Below are 23,000 nucleotides of genomic sequence, written 5' to 3'. Positions count from 1 at the left end.
ATAAGAATAAATTGAATATGATGAAAAGGAGAAAAGAAAAATATGAGGAAGACGATAAACAAAACTAAAAAAATAAGAAGAAAGAGACGAAGCGGAAGAAGTTGAGATTGAAGATAAGATGAAGAAGAAACAAAAGAATAAAAAGTTAGAGAAGACGAAAACGATAAAAAGAAAAATCGGAAGACGAAGACAATCATATACCAAAAAAAGAAGAAGAATAATTGTTAAAAAAGAAAAAAAATGATAAAAAATAAGTCAAAGTCAAAGACGATTAAGTAGAAGAAGAAACATAAACCAAATATGTTTAAGAAGAAGAAGAAAAACGCGTCAAATAACCGATTAGAATGACACACATTTACAAAAAAATGGAGAGAATTCTATTGAAGAAGAGATAAAAAAAATAGTCCGAAAAAACCTTCTGTAATTATAAATATACGAGTAAATGGTAACGGTCGAATGTCTAACATTGTTTTTATATTTGTGGAAGATTTTCTTTTAACAAAGTTAATAATTTAATGATGTAATTATTTTATGAAATTTTTGTACCCGCATAAGGTGCGGGCTAATTACCTAGTTACTTTTAGAAATCGAAAAAAACGGAAAAAAATGTTTGACACTACTCTTAGTTAGTAAATCCAAGAAAGCTTGTTGTGACAAAAGAAGGGGAGCTAAATTAAGAAAGCATTGATCTTAAAAACAGGAATAGTTTCTAATTGTGGACAGGCCTAACGCAGATCCTTGTTTTACCCTCTTCCAAGTCTGTCGTCCATTCAATATCATTGATCCTATAGTAATAATATGTTTTAATTTGTTTAAGTTCAGATAATGTTTTTAGGATCAATGCTTTCTTAGTTTAGCTCCTTCTGTTTAGATCATGGTTTGACCCTCTTCTAAGTCTATCGAAAGAACTTGTTTTGTTTAAGTTTTCCTTCTATTAGTTTCACCAACTTTATATCAAAAAATTAGATTGATATAAAAATTATATGTTTAAGTAAACACTAAAACTGATCAACAAAAAAAATGATATAACTCAACAAATATAATATCATATTAATAATTTAATTATCTAATGCTTGTCTATGCAAGATCTTCATAAATCAGAACATTATTATGTTTTTTTTTTCTCAATTTCAACACACAACTTTTGATCCAAGACAAAAGTAGAAGAAAACAGACCCTTAAGGCTAATACAAGCTATATACAGACCTAGAACCAACATCAAGTAATGACCACATTTAGTTATAAACATAACTTTAACTTTCTGGCCTCGGAGTAGAAAATCTCATCCAAGACTCAAGCGGTAATCCAAAGGCCTGGCGTTAACTTGACGGTGTGCCGTTCCAATCTCACAAGCATTCACTCTTGCTGCGAATCTGAGCGAGCACAAAGACTCACCGGTTGAGGAAGGTTCCGGTGTGATGTTCACAAACATTAATGTCTTCGAGTCGCCACCTAAACAAGGCTGATAACACAATTCGACAAAGTTTCATCACAACACCGAATCTTTTATGTTCTGTTCTATAACATATAATAAATTTTGTTCTTTACCTGAAGAAGATAAGTGAGCTTCGAGTTTCTGAAGGGTACATGATCTTCTTTCTTCGCTAAGGCGAATATGACATCGCCTAGAGACGATAAGCTCTTGTTGATTGCCTAAATTAGATTTGCAGAAACAAGAAAACAATCATTAATTGTCTCTAAAGAACGTGATGTTTTATTTGTTTTCTCAGACGTTACTTGAGTTTCTTTCAGTCTATCACCGGTTGATCCACTCTTCGATAAACGCTCACTTCCCGCAAGATCAATCAAGTTCAAGACACCTTGTACTTGTTGTTCTGTGCTCTGTAAGAAAACAAGAAAAAAAAAAAAAAAAAAACCGATTTGGTTTAGATGAAGCAATCACCAAAAGACTATTAAATGTTGTTGTTGCAGTAAGAAACCCGATTAGTACCTCATTATATCCAGAGATTTTTAATGTGAAAACAAAATGGCTTCTAGATGATTGCTCATTCATTGCGGTCTTTCCTACTGACCTGGACCAAATTCAAAGAAACAATCTGAATCATTAGCAGCTTTCGGTTTCTCTCAAACAAGAATCATTGCCTGTCTTTAAAAAGAGATACTTGCCTGTTTCGAGCTGCATGGTCTAAGAGGAAGGAAACCTCTCGGCTGCTTCGAACATCTACAACAGTAAGTTCCACAACATGTGTGTTCCCACTAGCATCATGTTTGATTGCATACTTCTGAGGAGAAACGCCATTGTCCGCTCTCACAGCTTCCTTACTTGTTGACAAGAGATCCCGAATTGTTTCGTTGTATATTTCCAACATAGACACCTATAATGTATATATACAAACCAATCAATAATACTATTGAGTGTTAAACAAGTCACTTCTAGTCTCTAGGAGGTTTGTTACCTGCAACTCATACTTCCAACCCTGAGATCGAAGAGACTGTCTAGTTCGAAATATTTGCTCCAAACATCGAGGAATCAGTCCTTTTTCCTCCGGGTTTCCTGGCCTACCCATCATTGTATATGTTTTTCCAGATCCCGTTTGCCCATATGCGAATATGCAAACCTGAAAATGTTTTAAGGTTTACGCAGTATTTACCAAATAGTTCGGTGTTAATATGAAGAATCGATGTATTGAAGAAATGAGCAAACAGAGAATGAAACAAAACCAAAGAAGATAAATACCTTGTAACCATCAAGAGCACTCTGAACAAGCTGAGAAATCTCTACAAAAATATCTTCTTGTGATGCACTTGGTAGAAAAACCTTATCAAATGTGAAAGAATGCTTTTGCCCTGTCCATACCAAATATCAAATGAGTCTCTTCCTTTTTTCGCAAGAACCGAGCTTTTATCAGAAGATTTGTTCATACCATTTTGCATCAAGTCAATGCCCCGACCAAGTGCTTCTAGAGATATGGGGTAGGAAATAGTTTTGGCCTCATCACTAGTATTCTCTCCTGATAATAAAGGTCTAACTCTACAGAATACACGGATGTTTCCCTTCAATTCCTGTTACATATAAATGTTTCCGAATCAGCCAAGCTTACTCAACTTTCACGAGGGAAATGGACAAAAATCTTAAGTCTTAACCTGTATGGTATTGTGCAACTTCTTCCGTAGTTTTTCTCCTTCGATGAGTTTAAGTTCCGCTTCTTCTAGGCGACCTTTCAGCTCGATAATGCTTTCCTTTTGCTCTTCAAATTCGTTCATTTTCTCAAAGGTAGACAAATCAGCCACCTAACCGTAATGAACAAATATGAAGCAAGAATTTAGATATTTTCATATACAGATATTCATTCATTGCTTTCTGTAAAACTCAAGAATGTGATGAGACCTGCAGTTTCCTCTCAGAAGCTACTAATTGATCCTGCAACTCATGTATTGCTTTCTTCTGAGAAGAACATTTACTCTGGACAAAAAGATCACATTATCTTAACAAACAATAACCTCCATATAGATATTTTTGGAACATATTGGGAATGCATTTAAGAATGAAAATAAACCTCGAGCTCATTAATGGTGTCTTTGAAGTCATTTTGCTTGGTTGCTTCGGCTTGCAGATTTTTAACTTCTGTAATATGGCGGTCTCGGTCATCCTTGACCTGTTGAATCTCCATCTTGAGACTTACAATTTCATTCACCAATTCATCTTTTTGCTTCATGATATCATCTTGAGACACCTAACGAATACAAGACACAGCTCATTCCCTGATCTAACAAATACTTCACTCTCGTTGATTGAATAAATAAAGGCATCATTAAATCACCTTAGAGGCAGCAAGCTGATCCTGCAGTGCTTTAAATTGACCCTTTAAGTTGCCAATATTTTCTACAATGCCAGTCCGTTCTTTCTCTCCTCGCTTTATAGTTTCATGAGCATCATCAAGATCCCCTTGGAGCTTGCCATTGTACAGCTGCAAGCTCGAATTATACTCTTGCAAGAGTTTGTACATGTCATTGACAGCTTGAATCTGAAACGAAAAAAAACCCGAAAACAAACATTTAATACAAGTCAAAAACTAATCATTTCCCTTTCAGAGACTTTCTCACCCTCTGGTTAGATGTTTGAAGCTCTCCTTGCGTCTTTCCTAGCTCTTCAGTGAGAGCAGCTTGCAACTTTTCAACAGCAAGTCTTGCTTCTTTCTCTCTTCCAAGCGAATCAATAGCAGCCTTAAGCAGAACAATGCCAAGTTAAAAAAAAAAAAAACGCATAAAGTGAATTAGACGCGCGAGTTAACTGGCAGTTTCTTACCAATTTCTCTGATTGTTCTTTGGCAAGTTGCACCTGAACAGAGGCAAAGTTCTTCCTCAGTTCCTCGATAACCATATTCAGCTCCACGTCCTTCTCTTTCAAACTAACCTCTGCGAACAAACACACAAAATTGAAGTACTTTTTCAAATCCCAAAGTTTCATAAGAAGAACCAGCTATTCAAACCAACAGGTTGACAGAAATTTGAAACACACCTAAGTCCGCGCAATGCTTCTCGTTTAACTCCATGGCGTTCTTCAATTTCTCCTGCTCAAAGGCGTAATCTAACTCGAGTTCTTGAAACCATCTTATGCAAAGCCTAAGCCTTTTTACATAATCCATCGTATTCTCGCATCTCTCCTGCAAAACCAAGCCTCCGGAGTTAAAATTTCAGGATTAACATTCGAACCGAAATTCTTTCAAACCAAGATTCCATAATTCACAATTTCACATTCAAGATTCTTACTCACCACAGAGACTAATAAATTTAGATTTAGCAACTACAATGTCGACACTGAAGTATAAATAAGAAAGAAAAACAAAAAACCATATTGATAGACTTTTGTAAATTACATGAACTGAGAGATCTCGATTTCAGACACCAACCAACCAAAAGAGCACTTCCATTTGCCTCATCAATCACACAGGGATAAAGTAAGAGAGAGACCTTGTAGTTGTACTTGCTCTTGTACTTGATCCGCTCATGAAGAAGAGCGTCAACGTCTTCTCTGGTAAACTCAACGGGACCATATTCAGATCCTTCAGTGCTCGTCAGATCTTTCGTACCCGGAAACGCTTGCCGGATTCTTCCACCGTTCGGCATTTCCCCCACCATTCTTTTTGACTATTTTCTCTTCTTCTCCAGAGAAAACCAAAACAAAAATTAGCTTAATTATTTTCTCGTACCTAATTACTCCGGATTTGTCTCTAAGAAACAAGAAAAGGGATTTCAAGAGGTGAAAAATATTAAATCGAAAAGTATGTAAACCCGTGAATGAGTTTTTCAATTTCAAAACAGTAAAGTTGGTGTAAAGAACAAATTAAGCAGTGATTTTTGAGCTAAACAACAAAACACTCAGTGACTAAAACATAAAGGTTGAAACTTTCGGTGAAAGATTGGAAATTTCATAGGAAAAAACAAATATCAGATTTGAAGAAACTAGTGAGAGTTGGCATTAGAGAAGTTTAAGAAGACCTTTGAGTTTATTTGGCTTAGCTTAGAAATGGAGGTAAGTCTCTCCGTTCTGTTCTCCCGTCGCTCGCTACTTCTATTTCTGTTGTTTGGTTTCTTCAGAGAGAGATGAATGTGGGGCCGTTGATTGGATCTGTATTCACCGAGCTAATGCGAGAAATACATTGAAGATTTTGTGAATACAAGAAAGAAAGAAATAATGAAAGCAATGCAAATGTGATTATTTCATTCACGTTATTGAAACATTTAAACAAAAAAAAACACATTAATTCAAATAATAAAACGCATTTATATTTGTGAATCCATCTCTTCGGATTACTAGGAAAAGGTCAAACGCTCTTTACATTGTATTTATATTTTCTGATTTCCAAGTGCAATAGATTACTTTTTTTTATGAACATTTGCTAGTTTATAATGAAAAGTTTCAATTGACGAAATCTAGTGAATTATCCCACTAGATACAAATATATCTTGAAAAAAAAAAGTTAGTATTTTTTTAAGCTCATATCCAACTCTCCAATTAGTATGATATTGTCCACTTTGGGTTCAACCGGTAAAACCCGCATGGATTTAGTTTTGGACTCATTTCCGAAAGGCCTCATATTAATTGGAGTTGGATATTACATATATTAGACCATATTAGTCTAAACTTTCGATGTGAGACTTTGGATTGACCCAACAATCTTTCTCTCAAGCCAAAGATCCTATAACTCTTGATCTTCAACCTACAGCGATACTTAGTACCATCTTGTACTTCTTAATCGCAAGCGATACTTAGTATCATGCATCTTGTACTTCTTAATCGCAAGGTTTCACCTTGAGGGTCTCTCTCACACCGAACATTCAGTCCAATCCAACTTCTCCAGGTCCACTTTTCCATGACTTAGACTCTGATACCATTTATTGGGCTTTTCTAAACCTATGTCCAACTCCCCAATTAATATGATATTGTCCGTTTTGAGCTCAACCGAAAAAACCCGCACGGATTTGATTTTGGACTCTTTCCCAAAAGACTTTATACTAATTGGAGTTGAACATTACTTATATATTAAATCATATTAGTCTAAACTTTCGATGTGGAACTTTGGATTGTCCCAACATTCTTTACTTTTTCTTTTGCCGAAAAAAAAATCTTGAAATTCAGTTGCCGCCACTAATAACTCTTGAAATTTCAGATTTAAAAACTTAATGCAGATTTAAAAATTTCAGTTCTGACCAAAAAAAAAAAGAAGAAAATTATTGCAGTTAGCTCATGTAAAGCTTGTGTAGGCGTACAACCAAATCAATTGATCGATTGGTTTGGATGTAAAATTTAACGATTCATCTAACATTCATGTATGGAACTACCTATACATTTTATTACGTAGTGCTGTTGGAAAGTTATAGTAGATTTTCTTTCTTTTTCAAAAGTCGGAAAGTTATGTTATCTAGTACGTACAACAAGAAAGTCTACCTTGTTATATTTAGCACGTACAACAATTTTAGCCCATACATGTGAAAGTAATTACCTAATAGTAACGATTAGGAAGAAAGCTAACCGCATGTGTCCGTAAAATATGATACGTTGGCAACTTGGAATTTCAGAAGATAGATTCTTTTCAGAAAAAGTGGATTTTTTGTTTTTACCTGAATTACCCTTTTCTTTGATCCAAAACTAAACGGGTAGGTATGGGCTAAAATTGTCCAAATACAAAAATTTATCTTTTCTTTCGATTCTGTCTCAGATGTTTGCAAATGTCACAATTTCATGTGAAACCAAAAGAAAGAAATAATGGATAGTTGTTTCAGATTCTATAATGGTCCCATGAGGTAGGCTCTGTTTCTCTTAATTCAAATTTCACGTAATATCCGATATCTTGGCATGAAGATGTAATCTAGTGGCTACCTTATAAGTTACACCCCAAATTTAACTCTATAAGTTCCTTTTGTGTCTTCTCTTTGTTTTCTCGCAACTGATCTGTTTTACCTGTGTAGGTATTACTGAATATGTTGTTCGAGTCGAGGATATCGGATCGAGTTCAGCTCTAAGTTATGGACTTTCAATCAGAGTCGTCTCATTTTTGCTTTAAAAGCTTCAATCTTGATTGAATTTGAGCGAAGGGTCTGGTAAAAAAAGCTGTAACCTTTCCGCAATTGTGAAAGCGCTTTAGGCTGTGTGTACGCTAATAGTGTAGGGATTAATCGAACGCTTGATGAATTAAGAAGCAATAGATATGTTTGGAACGATGATAACGGGTTAATCAAAACAGGAATTTGTTTAGCTCTCTTGGTGATTTTGTTTTCAGTGTTCTTAGTAATGACACTGCAACTACCTACTTTTACAGTGGCTGGACGCTTATTTACACACAATTTCATGGCGGCATGGCGCAAGCTACAGGGAAGTGTCGATGAGCAAATGGTATGTACTGTTTCTTCTTCATAGAACGTGAGATTGGTTACAATGATGACATTTGAAGGAAGACAATTGGAATATTTATGAACGACAATTAAAGCCAAAATAAGAGTATCAATTATAGTAACAACCAAAGTAGAAGGTTTCAATGAATATACCGGAAGACTAATTACTAGAAGTTTTAAAACGAAATGGAGGAGGAGTCTTCAGGGCTAATTCTTTGAAACTTCAAATGTCAACTCATCAATGACCAAATCAACGTAAAGCCATCAACATCGAAGTCTTGTTATTTATTTATGAAGACCTTATTAAAGTCAACACCAAAGTTTTGACTTTTTTTTTTTTAATTCTAAGGAGATCATAAAGAAGTCCATGTTTCCTCGTAGTGGTTTACCTTGAGGATATTTGATCATAGAATTTTTTCATTCTCTCCTTCCTTCTAGTTTTTTTTTTCTAATATTTCTGTGAAACTCTTTGTCATGGATTGTCTGGGCCAAATGTTAGGTCCGATCTTGGCGGAGACAGGGCGTAGCATGTGGAGATCGACCTATACTCGAGCCACTTATACCATCCGGTTCAAGTCGAACATCAATGCTCTGAAGAATGCGCTCGATGGCCTTATGGAAGTTCAGAACAAAGTGAATAAAGACCTCAAAACATTGGAAATCAAAAGGAAATCCTTGCATGTGCAACTGAGGAGATGGCTAAGAGATGTGGAAGAGATTGTCTCCGAAGCAAAGTCAATGCACGAAGGACGTGCTACATGTTTTCTGTCCTTGAAGTGCAGGCTGAGCAAAAAACTTGTGGTAATTCTTGAGAAAGTCAAGAGGCTTGAAAAGCAAGGCGTAGAGCTTCTCGACATATTCTCTGTGGAAGGTAAATCTGAACTAGTTGAAAAAATCCTTGGGCCATCGATTCCTTATCAAACAAGAGCTTCAGAGATGTTAGTCAAAGTTGTAAACTTTCTGAGAAGCGATGAGGTTCAAAAGATCGGTGTTTGGGGTATGGGTGGAGTCGGGAAAACAACGCTTGTCAGAGAACTAAACAATAAGCTATGGAAAGAAGCTGCGACGCAGCCTTTTGGTATGGTGATATGGGCTACAGTCTCTAAAGAGTTTGAATTGGCAAGGGTCCAGAAGCAAATCGCCGAGAGATTGGATATGGAAATCAAACTAGGCGAAAACGAGGAAAAACTGGCGAGACGGATTTTTGCAAGGCTTGAGAAAGTAAGTAGCTTTCTTCTCATTCTTGATGATGTCTGGAAACCCATTGATTTAGACCAGCTGGGGATTCCACAGACAGATGGACACAAGGGTTCGAAGATTGTCTTGACTTCTAGATTCTTAGAGGTTTGCCAGAGCATAAAGACGGATATGAACTTCAGAGTCGATTGCTTATGTGAAGAAGAAGCTTGGGAATTGTTTTGTCAAAATGCTGGAGAAGTGACCAGATCAGATCGTATTAGACCCATCGCGAAGAAAGTTTCTCGGGAATGTGGTGGATTGCCTTTAGCTATCATAACCGTTGGCATGGCTATGCGTGGGAAGAAGATGGTCAAGCTGTGGAAACATGCCCTTAAGGAACTCAAGAGTTCGGTGCCTTATGTCAAGAGTATTGAAGAAAAGATCTATCAGCCTTTGAAATTGAGCTACGACTTGCTCGAGCAAAAGATGAAATCTTGCCTCCTCTTCTGTGCCTTATTTCCAGAGGATTACTCAATTGAAGTAGCCGAGCTTGTGAAGTACTGGACTGCCGCAGGATTTATAGATGAAATACAAAACCATGGGTACTTAATGAATCAAGGAATCACCTTGGTAGAGAATCTGAGAGACTCTTGCTTGCTAGAAGAGGGTGCTCATGATGATACAGTTAAGATGCATGACGTGGTTCGCGATTTTGCCATATGGGTCATGTCTTCCTCGAAAGATGATAGTCACGCTCTTGTCATGTCTGGTACTGGCTTATGCGAGTTTCCAGAAGAGAAGTTCGTTCCTTCTATCCGAAGAGTTTCGTTGATGAATAATAAGCTTAAAAAGCTCCCTAATCAGGTGGTAGAGTGTGTTGCGCTCTCTGCTTTGCTGCTACAAGGCAACTTTCACCTGGAGGAATTACCGGATGGGTTCTTGCTATCTTTTCCAGCACTTCGGATTCTGAATCTAAGTGGGACACGAATAAAGTCATTGCCCAACTCTCTCAGCAAGCTTCATGAGCTTCGATCTCTCATCTTGAGAGACTGTTACTACCTTGAAGAAGTTCCTTCCCTTGAAGGCCTTACGAAAATTCTAGTTCTTGATCTTTGTGCTACGCATATCAGGGAATCGCCAAGAGGATTGGAAACTTTGAACAGCTTGAGACTACTTGACCTCTCGCGAACACATAACCTCGAAAGCATTCCAGCTGGAATCATCCCACAGTTATCAAGTTTAGAGGTTCTAGACATGACGCTTAGTCATTTCCACTGGGGCGTCCAAGGACAAACTCAAAAGGGGCAAGCAACACTTGAAGAGATTGCGTGTCTCCATCGTTTATCGGTCCTCTCAATCAGAGTCGTGTGTGTTCCACCTCTTTCCCCTGAATCCAATTCTTGGACAGAAAGGTTAAAGAAATTTCAGTTGTTTATTGGTCCAACAGCTAACTCCTTACCTACTAGACACGACAAGCGGAGAGTGACAATAAGTAGTCTCAATGTTTCAGAAGCATTCATAGGGTGGTTGCTAGTGAATACGACTTCCCTAGTGATGAACCATTGCTGGGGTCTCAATGAGATGCTGGAGAACTTGGTAATCGATAGCACGAGTAGCTTCAACATGTTGAAGTCTCTAACGGTAGAGAGTTTTGGTGGAAGTATAAGGCCCGCTGGTGGATGTGTCGCGCAACTGGATCTTCTTCCTAACCTCGAAGAACTTCATCTGCGTCGTGTAAATCTGGAAACCATTAGAGAGCTCGTGGGTCATCTGGGGTTGAGATTTGAGACACTGAGACATCTAGAAGTCAGCAGATGTAGCCGGCTCAAATGCCTTCTCTCGTTAGGGAACTTCATCTGTTTCTTGCCGAACCTACAAGAGATACATGTTAGCTTTTGTGAAAGGCTCCAGGAGCTGTTCGAATATTCTCCTGGAGAAGTTCCAGCCTCTGCTTCTGTGGTACCTGCTCTGCGTGTCATAAAGCTGAGGAATCTCCCTCGGTTGAGGAGATTATGTAGCCAAGAAATGTCATGGGGATGTTTAGAACATGTGGAAGTGATAAGATGCAATCTTGTCAAGAATCTACCCATTAGCTCAAGTAATGCTCATAGAGTCAAAGAAGTAAGAGGAGAAACACACTGGTGGAATGACTTAACTTGGGATGATAACAGTACAAGAGAAACCCTTCAACCTCGGTTCGTACCAGCTGATGGAAATATACTAGATGGCTTACTTTGACTCTCTTGATATCAGATTTCCAGCAAAAATTTAGGGAGAGATAGAAGCTTCTCCAGTTTCTAATAGATCAGGATTCTATGGCTGAGGAGCTTCTGTAGCTACAATGGAATCCTGGACTTGCAGAAACTTTCACGGATGATAACCGTCTCGCTTGCAATCTCCTGACATTGGAGCTCCAGCTCAAATGCTCAATCTAATAGAGAGAGTAGAGGCTTCTCCAGTTTCAAATTTTGGAAACGGTGGGAATCAGTTTTCTTGACTTTACTATTATTTTCCTTTATCGAAAAAATATGTAAAAGATATGCTCAACAATTGCATATCTTGGCTTGAGGATAAAAGAACCTGAAAGCATAAAAAAATTATGATAAACCTGATTTTATGTCATAGATTCTATTTCACGGGACAGATATCATATATCATATAATTTATATTTACTTGGGTTAAAGTGGCAATCACTGAAACTACTCCAGATCAACATGAGTATTGCAATAGATTACTTCCTTATCTAAGACGCATTGAAATAGAAATTGATTTGAGGAACAGCATGCAATATGTGAACCAAGGGGCAAAGTAAGGCACAGTGCTACACCAATGGATTACTGACGAAAAGAAGAGAATTTTCTTCATATATTCACACAAAGTGAAACAATGTATCCTTACAACTAATACAACCACTCAGCTTCCATTGCTGCAGAGGAAAGAAAAACAAATAAGAGAGTAACCAAAAAAAAGACAACATCCCTAAGCATTTTCGACTAATCATTGCTTGATCACTCACTGACATCAACCATTTTCCGAAATTATCTATCTTTGTAAATAGATCTCCTAGTCTTCATCAGTGGGCTTAGAGGGACCAGTCTTCTTGGGGAGAAGGTGATTGTGGATGTTAGGCATCACTCCTCCATTGGCAATGGTCACATCTCCAAGTAGTTTGCTTAGTTCCTCATCGTTCCTCACAGCAAGCTGAATGTGACGAGGAACTATACGGGTCTTCTTGTTGTCTCTTGCTGCGTTCCCAGCGAGTTCAAGTACCTACAGGGAAGCAATTGGATCAAATTCAGTTCACAAGAACCCATTTTTACAGCTCAAAAGTGATGAACAAGATCTGTTAGCAAAACTCAGCCAGAGTTATTCAACTAATAAGTAACGATCAAAATTTTCGATTTATCAGCAAAAATCAACCAAGAGGAGGATAATCAAAAACCCAGATCCGCGAGATGTAAGTTAGAACTATAAAGACCATCCATTTCGAGAGAAGGAAGCAAATTAAACAGACGATCAATCAATGAGACAAGCAGGCTAAGATGATGATTACCTCGGCAGCTAAGTATTCAAGAACGGCGGCGAGATAGACCGGAGCTCCGGCACCAACACGTTCGGCGTATTTTCCGGCTTTGAGGAATCGAGCGATACGACCCACGGGGAACTGAAGCCCCGCCTTGCTACTACGAGAGGTAGACTTCTTCGCCGCACCAGATCCAAGCGTTTTTCCTCGACCCGACATTTTTTCTACAACCAAGAAAATTTTCTAGAGATTAAAAAAAAAAAAAGTTATGGAGAAAGCGTAATTGAGAAATTCTTTCGAGGAAATGATAATAATGAGTATTAATCGAAACCCGCCATGAATATTATTAATATAGCGGAGAAGTAAGCATCGGTGACCAATGATATGATAGTACATGGATCGATAGTTTTGACCGTTGGATTGTTGTAAATTTAAGGGATGAGATTTATGTTTCTAGATCCCACCCGGTTGGATAATTTTTTGTTTCTTCTTGAACTCGGATCGTTTCAATGGATATATAGATGTGGGCTCATTTGGGCTTATTAACTTTTCCCGAAAGTAACCCTCCTTTTATTTTAACATTATTTAGCCCATATTTCTTTGGGGTCAATGAAAACAAAAAAAAAATTGCAATATTCATTGCCAATGAAAAAAAAAAGTATCACAAACATCCGATAATTTCTTTTTTATCGAAAGCTGATTCTAATTAGTGTATAACGTTCATGAGTAATTTTCTTACTTTAAATTAGTTCTAAGCTGACAACTATTGGTCTCTAATATAGTAGTAGTACCAAAGTCAGTTGAATAGATTGGTCAATATACTCTAGTTTAGTAATGTCTCAACATTTGATGCAGAAATCTCAAATTTTATTGCTAACTCCTAAACACAAATGTTTATTCATTGAACCCAAAAAAAGCGCTCATACTACTTTCTATATGAGTGAGTAACCATTTTTTTTTGTTTAAAGGGTAACCAATTGTCGTGTATGTAGCTATAGTAATTCGTTTTAGGACAAAGGAATTTCAAATAACTTTTCGTTTAATCTCTCGAAAGTTGGATAACAAACAAAGCTAGGAAACTGAATAGAGACATTCGGTAGAGTGCATGTCATGAACATGGTGGTGGGATGGCCATGATGTTACCAAGCCTTAAAACAAAATTAGGTGGATCACACGTATTAAATTGTTCATTAATGTAGGATGTAGAAGTGTCAATAATGCATGAAAATAACGACACAGCCATTATCTTCAGAAATAATAATAAATTGGAAATTTATGAAAACAGACGATTTTCTAAGGTTACTATAGTAATGAGAATTAAGCATAACCCTAACGTATAAACGCTTTGGAAAATGTTTTTGTTTGCTCAATAATCTCTAAAGTTACTTTTCATATATAACTTAAAAATATTGATGTGTTGAAACTTAAAAGTGAGAAATCCTCTATAACTCCTTTTTTTCTACAACTGATGCCACGCCTGATGCCACATTGCCTAGTCTCTGAAATATAAATTGGTTCGTATTCGGCAACTGGCGTACAGGCTAAGCATAAAGCCTAGGTCCATGATTTTTACTAGTCCTTTGTTTTGTTTTAGTTTATTTTACATCACATAAGAAAGAAAGTATACGATTTTGCGCTAAAGTATATGTTGCTTAGTGACTAATGTTATGTATGTGTAGTTAACCATAATAGATTAAAAAAAAAGGTTATCGACCTAATAATCACCAAAAAGAAAATCATACACGGAAAATAACTGTATCAAAAAGAAATAGAAAAAAAAACATTCGTATAAAAAATTTGGTTAGCGTTATTTTAATTGTATACAGAATCTTCTGTCCGGATTGGAAAATAATGCAAAAGTACTTCATCTTTAAACCAGTATTGACTATTGACAAATCAAGTCTTCCGGTTTTTGTTTGTTCACTCAAATGGTTGGACAACACATAGTGTGGAAGTGTCCTTTTGGTCCGACAGTTATTTTATGTACAATTCAAAACGCAAAACTATCCAAAAATATTGGAAGCATTAGATTTGGGGTAATGCGAGGTCGTACTTGTCCATAAGCGTATTTTTAGTCAGGAGACAACCAAATCATGTACACTGTGGCCTCGTGAGTCAAATAGTACCATAGTCTATGGTCCATAGATAGTAATGGTTACCGAAGTACGATCATTGTTGTCCTGACAACTCAGCGGTGATTTAGGTATCAAACAACACAAGGAGATTCTTAGAAGCACATCATACGAAATTTTAGGAAAGTAATAGTATTGAGTGGTGCATCCAGAGCGGGATGGTTCTCACTACTTTTAAATTATGAAAAAAAACAAAATTTTAAATATGTACTGCATGCGGTAAATAATTATGAGTAACATTACCTAATATGAAGTCTTTCAAATGCTCCCTTTAAAAATGTTAAACTTCTTTTAAAGAAAATCATACATATTCACTTCATGGAGTACTACAGTTTGATTTCAATTTTTCTTTATGGTTATTCAAAATACCAGGAAGATACTAATAAAGAATATTGTATGTATTTGTATTCATAGCGCATTATAATTTGAATTTTGATAATATTTATGCGTCCATCATCCTATTAGACATGGGAAGTTGGTGAAGTCTTCTCATGTCTAATACATCCATCCCGTTCTGCTCCACGCACTGCACTTGTCTTCATTTGGAGCCATAATAGATCTTTGGGAGTAATTTCCTGTTATATTTTGGTGTATCTTATTGTCACACTACCTTTACTATCTATTGGAAAACTGAAATTCAAGAAAGTAAGGTTCACCAATCCTGAAAGCAGAAACTCTCGAACATTCATTTCAGATTATTATTTTTCCTTTTGCTTCTTTCGTTCTCATCATATGTATATACTTTGCTTTAGGAGACAAAACACTTGAGAGAGGATAACAAAATGGAAGCTTCACGCACAAGAAGCGAAAAGAAGAAGCTTGAGAGAGAAAACAGCAATAGTCAAAAGAACAAGAAGCTGCCTAGTGTTTGGTTTTCACTGAAGAAATCTCTCTACTGCAAATCTGATCCCTCCGATGTCCACGACCCGAGATCCAGAAAAGAGCTTGCTACCATATCCACCAAAAGTACAACTTACCGGTCCGGTTGTTCAAGATCCATAGCCAATCTCAAAGACGTAATCCATGGAAGCAACCGGCACTTGGAGAAGCCGCCTTGCTCTAGTCCTCGTTCCATCGGAAGCAGCGAGTTTCTCAATCCCATAACTCACGAGGTCATCCTTAGCAACTCCACGTCCGAGCTCAAGATCACCGGCGCCGGAGACATATCCTCCCCCACCGGAGCAAGGGAATTCTTGGGGACTCTTAGGCCAGGGACGCCGCTGAATTACTCATGCTCGTACAGGAGCCATACGTCGAGAAAGGCTTCGTTAGCTGTGTTGGAGAGAGACAGGGAAGGATTAGTGATTCACCCGAGCAGGAGAGCTTCTCTGGAGAGAGATTCCGCCATCAATGGAGGCAGTTCCTCTGTTTCTTGCCATAAATGCGGCGAGAAGTTTAGCAAACTCGAAGCTGCAGAAGCTCATCATCTCACCAAACACGCCGGTAATTATCACATTAACAACATATCAATCTCTTCCTCGGATTTCACAATTACGTTACAAAGTTTCCTACTTTCCGTCAAAATTTCCCCAAAGTTTCCTACTTTAGGCTACAGAGTGGTGTCTTTATCAAAGTATTTGAATTTACCCGAATTTTCAGTGACTGAGCTCGTGGATGGCGATTCGTCCCGGAAAATCGTGGAGATAATCTGCAGAACAAGCTGGTCAAAGTCAGAGAATCAAGGCGAGAGAATCGATCGGATACTGAAAGTGCACAACATGCATAAAACACTAGCCAGATTCGAGGAATACAGAGACACGGTGAAGAGCAGAGCGAGCAAGCTACAGAAGAAACACCCGAGATGTATCGCCGACGGAAACGAGCTGCTCAGGTTCCACGGCACCACCGTCGCGTGCGTTCTCGGAGTAAACGGGTCAACGAGCCTATGCTCGTCGGAAAAGTGCTGCGTTTGCCGGATAATACGAAACGGGTTCTCGGCGAAACGGGAGATGAACAACGGAATCGGGGTTTTCACGGCGTCGACGAGCGGGAGGGCGTTCGAGTCAATCGCGATCGCCGGTGATGAAGGGAAGACGGAAAGGAAGGCGTTGATCGTGTGTCGGGTTATCGCCGGGAGGGTTCATCGGCCGGTGGAGAATGTAGAGGAGACGGGTTGGTTAAATGGGTTTGATTCTTTGGCCGGTAAAGTTGGGTTGTACACAAATGTTGAAGAGCTTTATTTGCTCAATTCTCGAGCTTTGCTTCCTTGTTTTGTGGTAATTTGCAAACCCTGAAACTAAAAATTAAAAAGTTGGGAAATTTTGGTAGATTGTGTGCTGATTAGTGGTACCAATCGAAATTACAAATTTGGGATATTGATCTCACTATCAAAGTGTTTAGCTTGCAGAACTGTAATTGTGTTCAAGCAAAACTGTAAATTTTCGAGTAAGATTTACTCAAAGAGGGTAATGTATCTTTGACATGCATATTTTCAGGTTTTTTTTGTTGCTTGGGTTTGATATTGCTTTTGGATATATAAAATAGAAATGAATGACTTTTAGGCTGGTTTGGTAAACCGAGCAAAATTGGGCATTTTCACTTCAAACCACATGGTAGGAAAGTCTTTAGGTTTTTAATGACGTATATAAAGGTCAAATTCAAAATGTAAACCTTTTTATAAGCTTGTTTCTCTAAGTGGAAAACACACAGAATGTTTTTCTTCGTAGTGTTTGATTAAATATCATTGGCTATTATACGCATGTGAATTGTGAACTAGAGAATGGGATCAATGAACAAAATGAAAAGAATGGAGGTTGAAGAGTGTCAGAAAGAAGCCTTTTTCACGGGTGGAGGATAACTGGCAAACAAAATTAAAAATTATTGGGGAAAGAGCTACAAATTGATAAATTATGCCTATTATGTTATTTTTGCCTACATCATGTAAGAAACTATGTGCGGAGAAAAATAATGAACATAGCAAAATGGGCATAATAATAATAAAAAAAAAGTTGTGGATGTTAGGCATCATCGGAATAAACGGGGTATAAGCAAAATAATCAATTTTCTTTAGCTTTCAGCTTAAATATTGCCAGATGTTTAGAATAAATTCACAATGGTCTGATCAAGAGAACAAGCAAAAAAAAAAAAAAATGGACAAATTGTTGTTGATCTCACTGCTTGAGTTTGTGATTCAAGGTAGGAAACCTAAAATTGATGGAAGCATCAATCGTTTGATGAATAATTTCATCAATACCATATTTGTATTGAAACCCCAATTCTCTTAACTTATTTGAAGAAATCATAGGCTTCATCAAACATTGTCTCCCTTCCTCATCATCATTCACCCTATAAAATCAAGGATAATAATTTTCTTAGAAAATTAAAAATCAGATTGCAAAGTTTCAGGAACTTACTTTTGAACTTTACACAGATACTCCTTAAAGAAATGAGCCATCAACTCATGCGTATTAATGTTGTCAACACAACATATAAATTGACCTTCAGCTTTTGGTTGTTCCATCAGAAACAGATGAGCGCTGCAAATATCATCAATGTGTACCAAACCAATCGAACCCATTCTTTTGTTCACTGCTGATAGTATCGCAAACAACTTTGAGTCACCTGTTTTATTATCATTTATAAACCTAAATGGTTAAGTATGCCCACTTTTTTCGTAACCTAAATGTACGTGATAATGTAAAAGATTATATATATACATAGCACACCTGTGATAGGTGACAAGAGAACTTGAAGGCTTGATGGTAGAGAAGGAGTAAGGAATGGACCCGAGACAGTAGTTGTAATGACTGAAACAAGATCCATTCCTCTCTCTCTTGCATATCTAAATGCTTCTTCCTCTGATACGAGCTTCGATAATACATAGATCTGTAGCCCACAAACGAATCTGTTAATGACGCCGAGAATATCTAAGTTGTGAAGCATAATTCAAAGAATCATAGACCATTGTAATACTATATAGTACTTTACCCATCCACTTGCTTTTGTTTGAAGGACATGATCAATGGGAGTCTTGCAAGTCTCATCCACGACAGATCTCCATCGTTCATTCTCATCTTTGGCTGTGAGAGTACTGATGGATGATGTGAAGACAACTCTTTTGACTGATTTTGACTTTAGACAAGAAGCAAGTACATTCCGTACGCCTTTTATCGCCGGATCTATGACTTGGCTCTGGACATAACTCTCTGCTATTCACTCCAATAAAATCCGGTTTGTTTAAGTTAAATTCAAGACCAAACCGATGGGCTCATTTCTTTGATCTTGACGCAAACCGATGAGCTCATTTCTTTGATCTTGACGTAATACATTCTCCATCATTGGCATTTTACATTGATGTTTCACCAAATAATGGTCATGGTTTCAGTTGATTTATAATAACATTCTAATATTACTATACTAAGATTACTACTAAACCGAAGATAGATATTGCAATATTAACAATTTGATCCCGTTGCTTGAAAGTGGTTAGGGTATTTTGAAAGAAAAAAACGGTGCAATGCAACGAAAAGGTCGTACCGAGATTGACGTGATTCGGTGAGATATCAAACTCCATGGAAGCAGCGACATGGAAGACACCGTCACATCCCTTAACGGCGTCATCAAAGCTGCTGTCATCTTGAAGATCCGCTCGGAATAATCTAAGCCGTTCATTTCCTCTCCATTTGGATTGAAAATATTGAGATTTTTCTGTTAGAGCAAGAAGGGCTTTAGGTTTGTTTAGCTATGAAGTCTTCAAGCTAATTTACAAAAACAGTCCAAATTTTAGTTAACATAACCAATGATTCCATATGTACTTTAATAATCTCTGTAAAGTACCTGGGACTCAATTTAAACAGACACTTAAAACTCGATGATTTTTTTTTCACAAACTAAGACTTATGTTTAATTCGCACTAAGATTAACAAAGAATTTCAGTCCCATGCAAGAACGTATCATATATTACCCGAATAGTTAAGAAAAAAAAGAATTGGTATTGTTATACCGAGATCTCTGAGAGTGGCATGAACAGTGTAGCCTCTTTCGAGAAGACACTTAACTAACCAAGAACCGATGTATCCACTTGCACCCGTCACGCAATACGTCGTCGTTTTCATTCCCTCTCCGTTCAATTCCATCGTCTCTCTTCTTAATTCTTCTTCTCTCTCTAGTTTCGTTTTCTTCCCCAAATACCAGAGTGTGTTTTGCAGTGTTTTAATAACTTTGGCTTGTAACGAGTACCACCGCCTTTTGTCTGTGCTATTTTAATAGTACTTGTTTATTTTTTTCTGATCTGGTGTTCCATTTTTTTTATGTTTCTGACAAAAGTTGTGTTTTCAAAAACCTGACATTTGGAAAACTACGAGACAGACAGATTTTTTTTTCTTTCTTTTGGGAATATTATTATATTTGGTAAGATTGGATTATTGCATCATCGACGTTATTATCATGGTGCATATTGACATATAATAACAATACTCTGTGGAAATTGGGACAATGTACAAAGAAGAGATAAAAACTAAAAAGATACAACACCATTAGATTATAAGACAAAAGAAGAAAGAAATCTCAAGAACAGTTAAGAGACAGCTGTTGAAAACTGCGACGTGTGTGGTTTTTTAATTTTTAGCCTCCATGATTTTTCTTCCAGTTTTCTCAATATTTGTAACACCGATCGAATTTAATGGAAAATCTATAATATTCTTATTCTGGTATTATCGGAGAGGACATTGGCGCCATTTCCAGCGAAGCGGCTCAAGTCTTGTGTTTAGTTTTCGCACATCACATGAGAAGGCTTCCAAGGACATTGTAAGAAGGCTGGGCTGGGCCGGACCGGGCCGGGCTATAGACCCACATCATTTAATTAGCTCTAATTAAGTTCGACAAAATCTTAATTATTTACGGTATAAATATAGTTAAATGCAAATATTTCTATATGGATAGCACACGTCAACCCACGAAAACCTGCAATCTGTGGATGCAAAGTGTGAGACCCGCTTTTCTGCTAGTCAATATTTTATTTCATTCGCGTGCTCTAGTGAGACGGATTTTGATTCACAATTATAACTTTATACATATGTAGATTTGCATACACATAAATGTATATATAATGTCAATGTATATTGATTTGGACATGTAGGATCATCGTTTCGACGAATGTTTTTTCCCGACAAATGTTAGTAATTACAATATCAACATCCGAATTTAAAAATTTTACCCAAAAAAACATCCGAAGCTAAACCCCCATGATATATGTAATTGTTTACAAACAATTGTTTTTAATGTGCACAATATCATGAATCATGATGAAATGGTGGGTGGTGTCTGGTGGATAAAAAGGATGAAAATTTGGATCTTACATAGACACAAACCTCTTCATGGGGACACCTAAAAAAGACCCTTATCTTTCATACTCACTCATACGCACACACAAATCCACAATAACCACCAAACCTATAGTATATTCATTACTACTAAAGAATCTATGACTGCAACACACGCCACGATTCAACGATAAAAGGGAATCTTATCTTCAACCCCTAATTTAGATAAGAAATATATTTGCAAGAAAGAACAAATCTTCCTTTGTTGTGTAATCGGATGAATCAACACAATGACTGAATGCAAACACAGGAGAAAATCGAATTGAAATAAATCCCTTTATATTTAGTCAAAAGAGACAAATACTGTCTGTCTATGGTTTTTAAAACTAATGAATAAAATTTCCGTCGTTTACATTGATAATTGTCAATTTACCGACGATTTTTTTATTAGAGGTAGATTATATATGTAATCGCCAATATGTTATACATTTGTAGTGTATATATATCTACATGTATCTTAGGTCAACAAATTTAACAGCACGGATTGCGAAATAGTCAAGTTTCATTTTTGTTTTTATTTTGTTTGTCATTCTGACATATTTTGCTTTTGTTTACTAACAAACTGAAAATTGAATATTATACTGAAATTTGAACAAATGTTTTTTAGAATTTGTTATTTGGGTGAATTTTGAATTATGATAATAAAAAAATGATATAGCGTTTTTTATGGTATATTTAAATATTTAATAGACAGGAATTGCATTGTATCACTAAGATCCATGTCTGGTTAAATTTAACTATATAGATCGCTGCAAAATTCAAGGAGGATTATTTTTCTACCAAGAAGAAAAAAAAAAGAAGAACTAATATTGATATACCAGTTGTTAAATTCAATACCAAACGAATTAAGGGGAAAAGCTTTAGTTTTAGGGTTAGAGGGTTTGTTGTGGGCAATTGGAATGTTGGGAAGAGCTCTTCGTATGTCTACTTACTGCGATCATAGAAGACGAAAAATATGGAGATAATAAGAATTAAGAAGGATATATGTTGTTGAAAAGAACTCAAAATTTTAATGGGTTTTAACGGGGGCAATACTAGATGAACAACTGAGAAAAATAAAATATTTTAACTTTTCTAATAGTATCGGGTTTTGAGACCGATTTGTTTGCCCTTTTTTTCCTTTTGACTTCCTATATCAAGTCAAAACTTTTTTTGTTCGTTAATCTTTTCCCTCATTTATCAAATTCAATGGATGCAACTGAGTGTTCCTAACGTCTCCTTTATTTAGTGAGCTAGATTTTTTGGAGACCGTAGTATTTTACCCTATGTGCATAAAGCTATTACGATGTACATCTACACAACTCTATACTTTCCACTTGTGGTCTTAATTTTGTTCCCCACCTTCTTTGGTTTCTAACAAAAGTTCCTCTACCTTTCTTCTTCTTATGAATCATTATTATACTCCAGTTCTTTTTTCCCAACTTATTACGAATGATAACTGAGGTATTATTATCAAATTAATAATCTATCAATAAATTATAATAGCCAGAAAAATAAAAAAGGGCGCTAACCCTGGCAATAAAATAGGGAGCATTTGCTCATGGACTCATCAAGGCAATCCATCCTTAAATGATTTCCTCTTCTATATTTTTCTACACATTTCTAAGAAGCTTCTCATTACGCTAAAACCAGCAATATCATTCTTTGGTATATAAATCATCGTCACGCTTCTCAAATTTATTTGATCTCACTAATTACATCAAAATAATTTTATATGTATGGTGTCATCAAATAGACGCATGTTTTATTTTGTTTGGACTGAGATCCTAATCAATATAACTCGTATTTAACTTATTATTTAATTAACATATTTAACATTATATAGTTCAAAGTTTCTGAGATTTATTTTTAAAAATTGGTTGGTAACAAAATGAATGAGATATCTCGTGTGTATTTCTTTTATTAATAGATTAGGCATGTTTTATTTAATGTGTAACGTTAGTTTCATTTATAAACTTGAAAATATGTAATTTCAGTGGATAATTTAAATGG

The 23,000-nt window shown here is 36.5% G+C and overlaps 5 protein-coding genes across 10 annotated transcripts; 2 read left to right on the top strand and 3 right to left on the bottom strand.

Moving 5' to 3' along the window:
* Positions 1 to 1,099: 1,099 nt before the first annotated feature.
* LOC18030027 (kinesin-like protein KIN-14M) lies at positions 1,100 to 5,600 on the bottom strand. 3 transcript variants are annotated; one of them, XM_024148607.1, is made up of 17 exons: positions 5,461 to 5,600; positions 4,933 to 5,121; positions 4,481 to 4,625; positions 4,268 to 4,377; positions 4,066 to 4,185; positions 3,783 to 3,986; positions 3,519 to 3,695; positions 3,350 to 3,424; positions 3,106 to 3,252; positions 2,886 to 3,024; positions 2,699 to 2,808; positions 2,418 to 2,579; positions 2,128 to 2,336; positions 1,952 to 2,033; positions 1,738 to 1,842; positions 1,549 to 1,653; positions 1,283 to 1,462 (listed from the first exon to the last, which is right to left on the bottom strand). In XM_024148607.1, the coding sequence occupies exons 2-17, from the start codon at positions 5,098 to 5,100 to the stop codon at positions 1,283 to 1,285; spliced, it is 2,238 nt and encodes a 745-aa protein (XP_024004375.1). In that variant the 5' UTR covers positions 5,101 to 5,121; positions 5,461 to 5,600. The 3 variants fall into 3 exon arrangements, with proteins under 3 accessions (XP_006413102.1, XP_024004375.1, XP_024004376.1); XM_006413039.2 differs by lacking the exon at positions 5,461 to 5,600 and having other exon boundaries at positions 1,100 to 1,462; positions 4,933 to 5,100; XM_024148608.1 differs by lacking the exons at positions 4,933 to 5,121; positions 5,461 to 5,600 and adding an exon at positions 4,839 to 4,894.
* A 2,189-nt stretch (positions 5,601 to 7,789) lies between these two features.
* On the top strand, positions 7,790 to 11,666 carry LOC18030026 (disease resistance protein At4g27190). Of its 2 annotated transcripts, XM_024148606.1 has the most exons (2): positions 7,790 to 7,855; positions 8,354 to 11,666. In XM_024148606.1, exon 2 carries the CDS (start codon positions 8,383 to 8,385, stop codon positions 11,269 to 11,271), a length of 2,889 nt encoding a protein of 962 aa, XP_024004374.1. In that variant the 5' UTR covers positions 7,790 to 7,855; positions 8,354 to 8,382; the 3' UTR covers positions 11,272 to 11,666. The 2 variants fall into 2 exon arrangements, with proteins under 2 accessions (XP_024004374.1, XP_024004373.1); XM_024148605.1 differs by lacking the exon at positions 7,790 to 7,855 and having other exon boundaries at positions 8,263 to 11,666.
* A 201-nt stretch (positions 11,667 to 11,867) lies between these two features.
* Positions 11,868 to 12,878, bottom strand: LOC18030025 (probable histone H2A.3). Its single transcript, XM_006413037.2, has 2 exons — positions 12,587 to 12,878; positions 11,868 to 12,303 (listed from the first exon to the last, which is right to left on the bottom strand). Exons 1-2 carry the CDS (start codon positions 12,773 to 12,775, stop codon positions 12,097 to 12,099), a joined length of 396 nt encoding a protein of 131 aa, XP_006413100.1. The 5' UTR covers positions 12,776 to 12,878; the 3' UTR covers positions 11,868 to 12,096.
* Positions 12,879 to 15,218: 2,340 nt separating this feature from the next.
* LOC18030024 lies at positions 15,219 to 17,088 on the top strand. 2 transcript variants are annotated; one of them, XM_024148557.1, is made up of 2 exons: positions 15,219 to 15,333; positions 15,441 to 17,088. In XM_024148557.1, exon 2 carries the CDS (start codon positions 15,471 to 15,473, stop codon positions 16,920 to 16,922), a length of 1,452 nt encoding a protein of 483 aa, XP_024004325.1. In that variant the 5' UTR covers positions 15,219 to 15,333; positions 15,441 to 15,470; the 3' UTR covers positions 16,923 to 17,088. The 2 variants fall into 2 exon arrangements, with proteins under 2 accessions (XP_024004325.1, XP_006413099.1); XM_006413036.2 differs by lacking the exon at positions 15,219 to 15,333 and having other exon boundaries at positions 15,370 to 16,131; positions 16,288 to 17,088.
* A 668-nt stretch (positions 17,089 to 17,756) lies between these two features.
* On the bottom strand, positions 17,757 to 19,823 carry LOC18030023 (putative anthocyanidin reductase). Of its 2 annotated transcripts, none has more exons than XM_024149753.1 (6): positions 19,631 to 19,823; positions 19,165 to 19,335; positions 18,616 to 18,836; positions 18,354 to 18,513; positions 18,042 to 18,249; positions 17,757 to 17,973 (listed from the first exon to the last, which is right to left on the bottom strand). In XM_024149753.1, the coding sequence occupies exons 1-6, from the start codon at positions 19,761 to 19,763 to the stop codon at positions 17,799 to 17,801; spliced, it is 1,068 nt and encodes a 355-aa protein (XP_024005521.1). In that variant the 5' UTR covers positions 19,764 to 19,823; the 3' UTR covers positions 17,757 to 17,798. The 2 variants fall into 2 exon arrangements, with proteins under 2 accessions (XP_024005521.1, XP_006413098.1); XM_006413035.2 differs by having other exon boundaries at positions 18,616 to 18,833.
* Positions 19,824 to 23,000: the final 3,177 nt, after the last annotated feature.

Source organism: Eutrema salsugineum, unplaced genomic scaffold (assembly GCF_000478725.1).
Source record: "Eutrema salsugineum unplaced genomic scaffold, Eutsalg1_0 scaffold_1, whole genome shotgun sequence".
Classification (NCBI taxonomy): Eukaryota; Viridiplantae; Streptophyta; class Magnoliopsida; order Brassicales; family Brassicaceae; genus Eutrema; species Eutrema salsugineum.
This window is presented reverse-complemented; position numbering and strand designations above follow the sequence as displayed.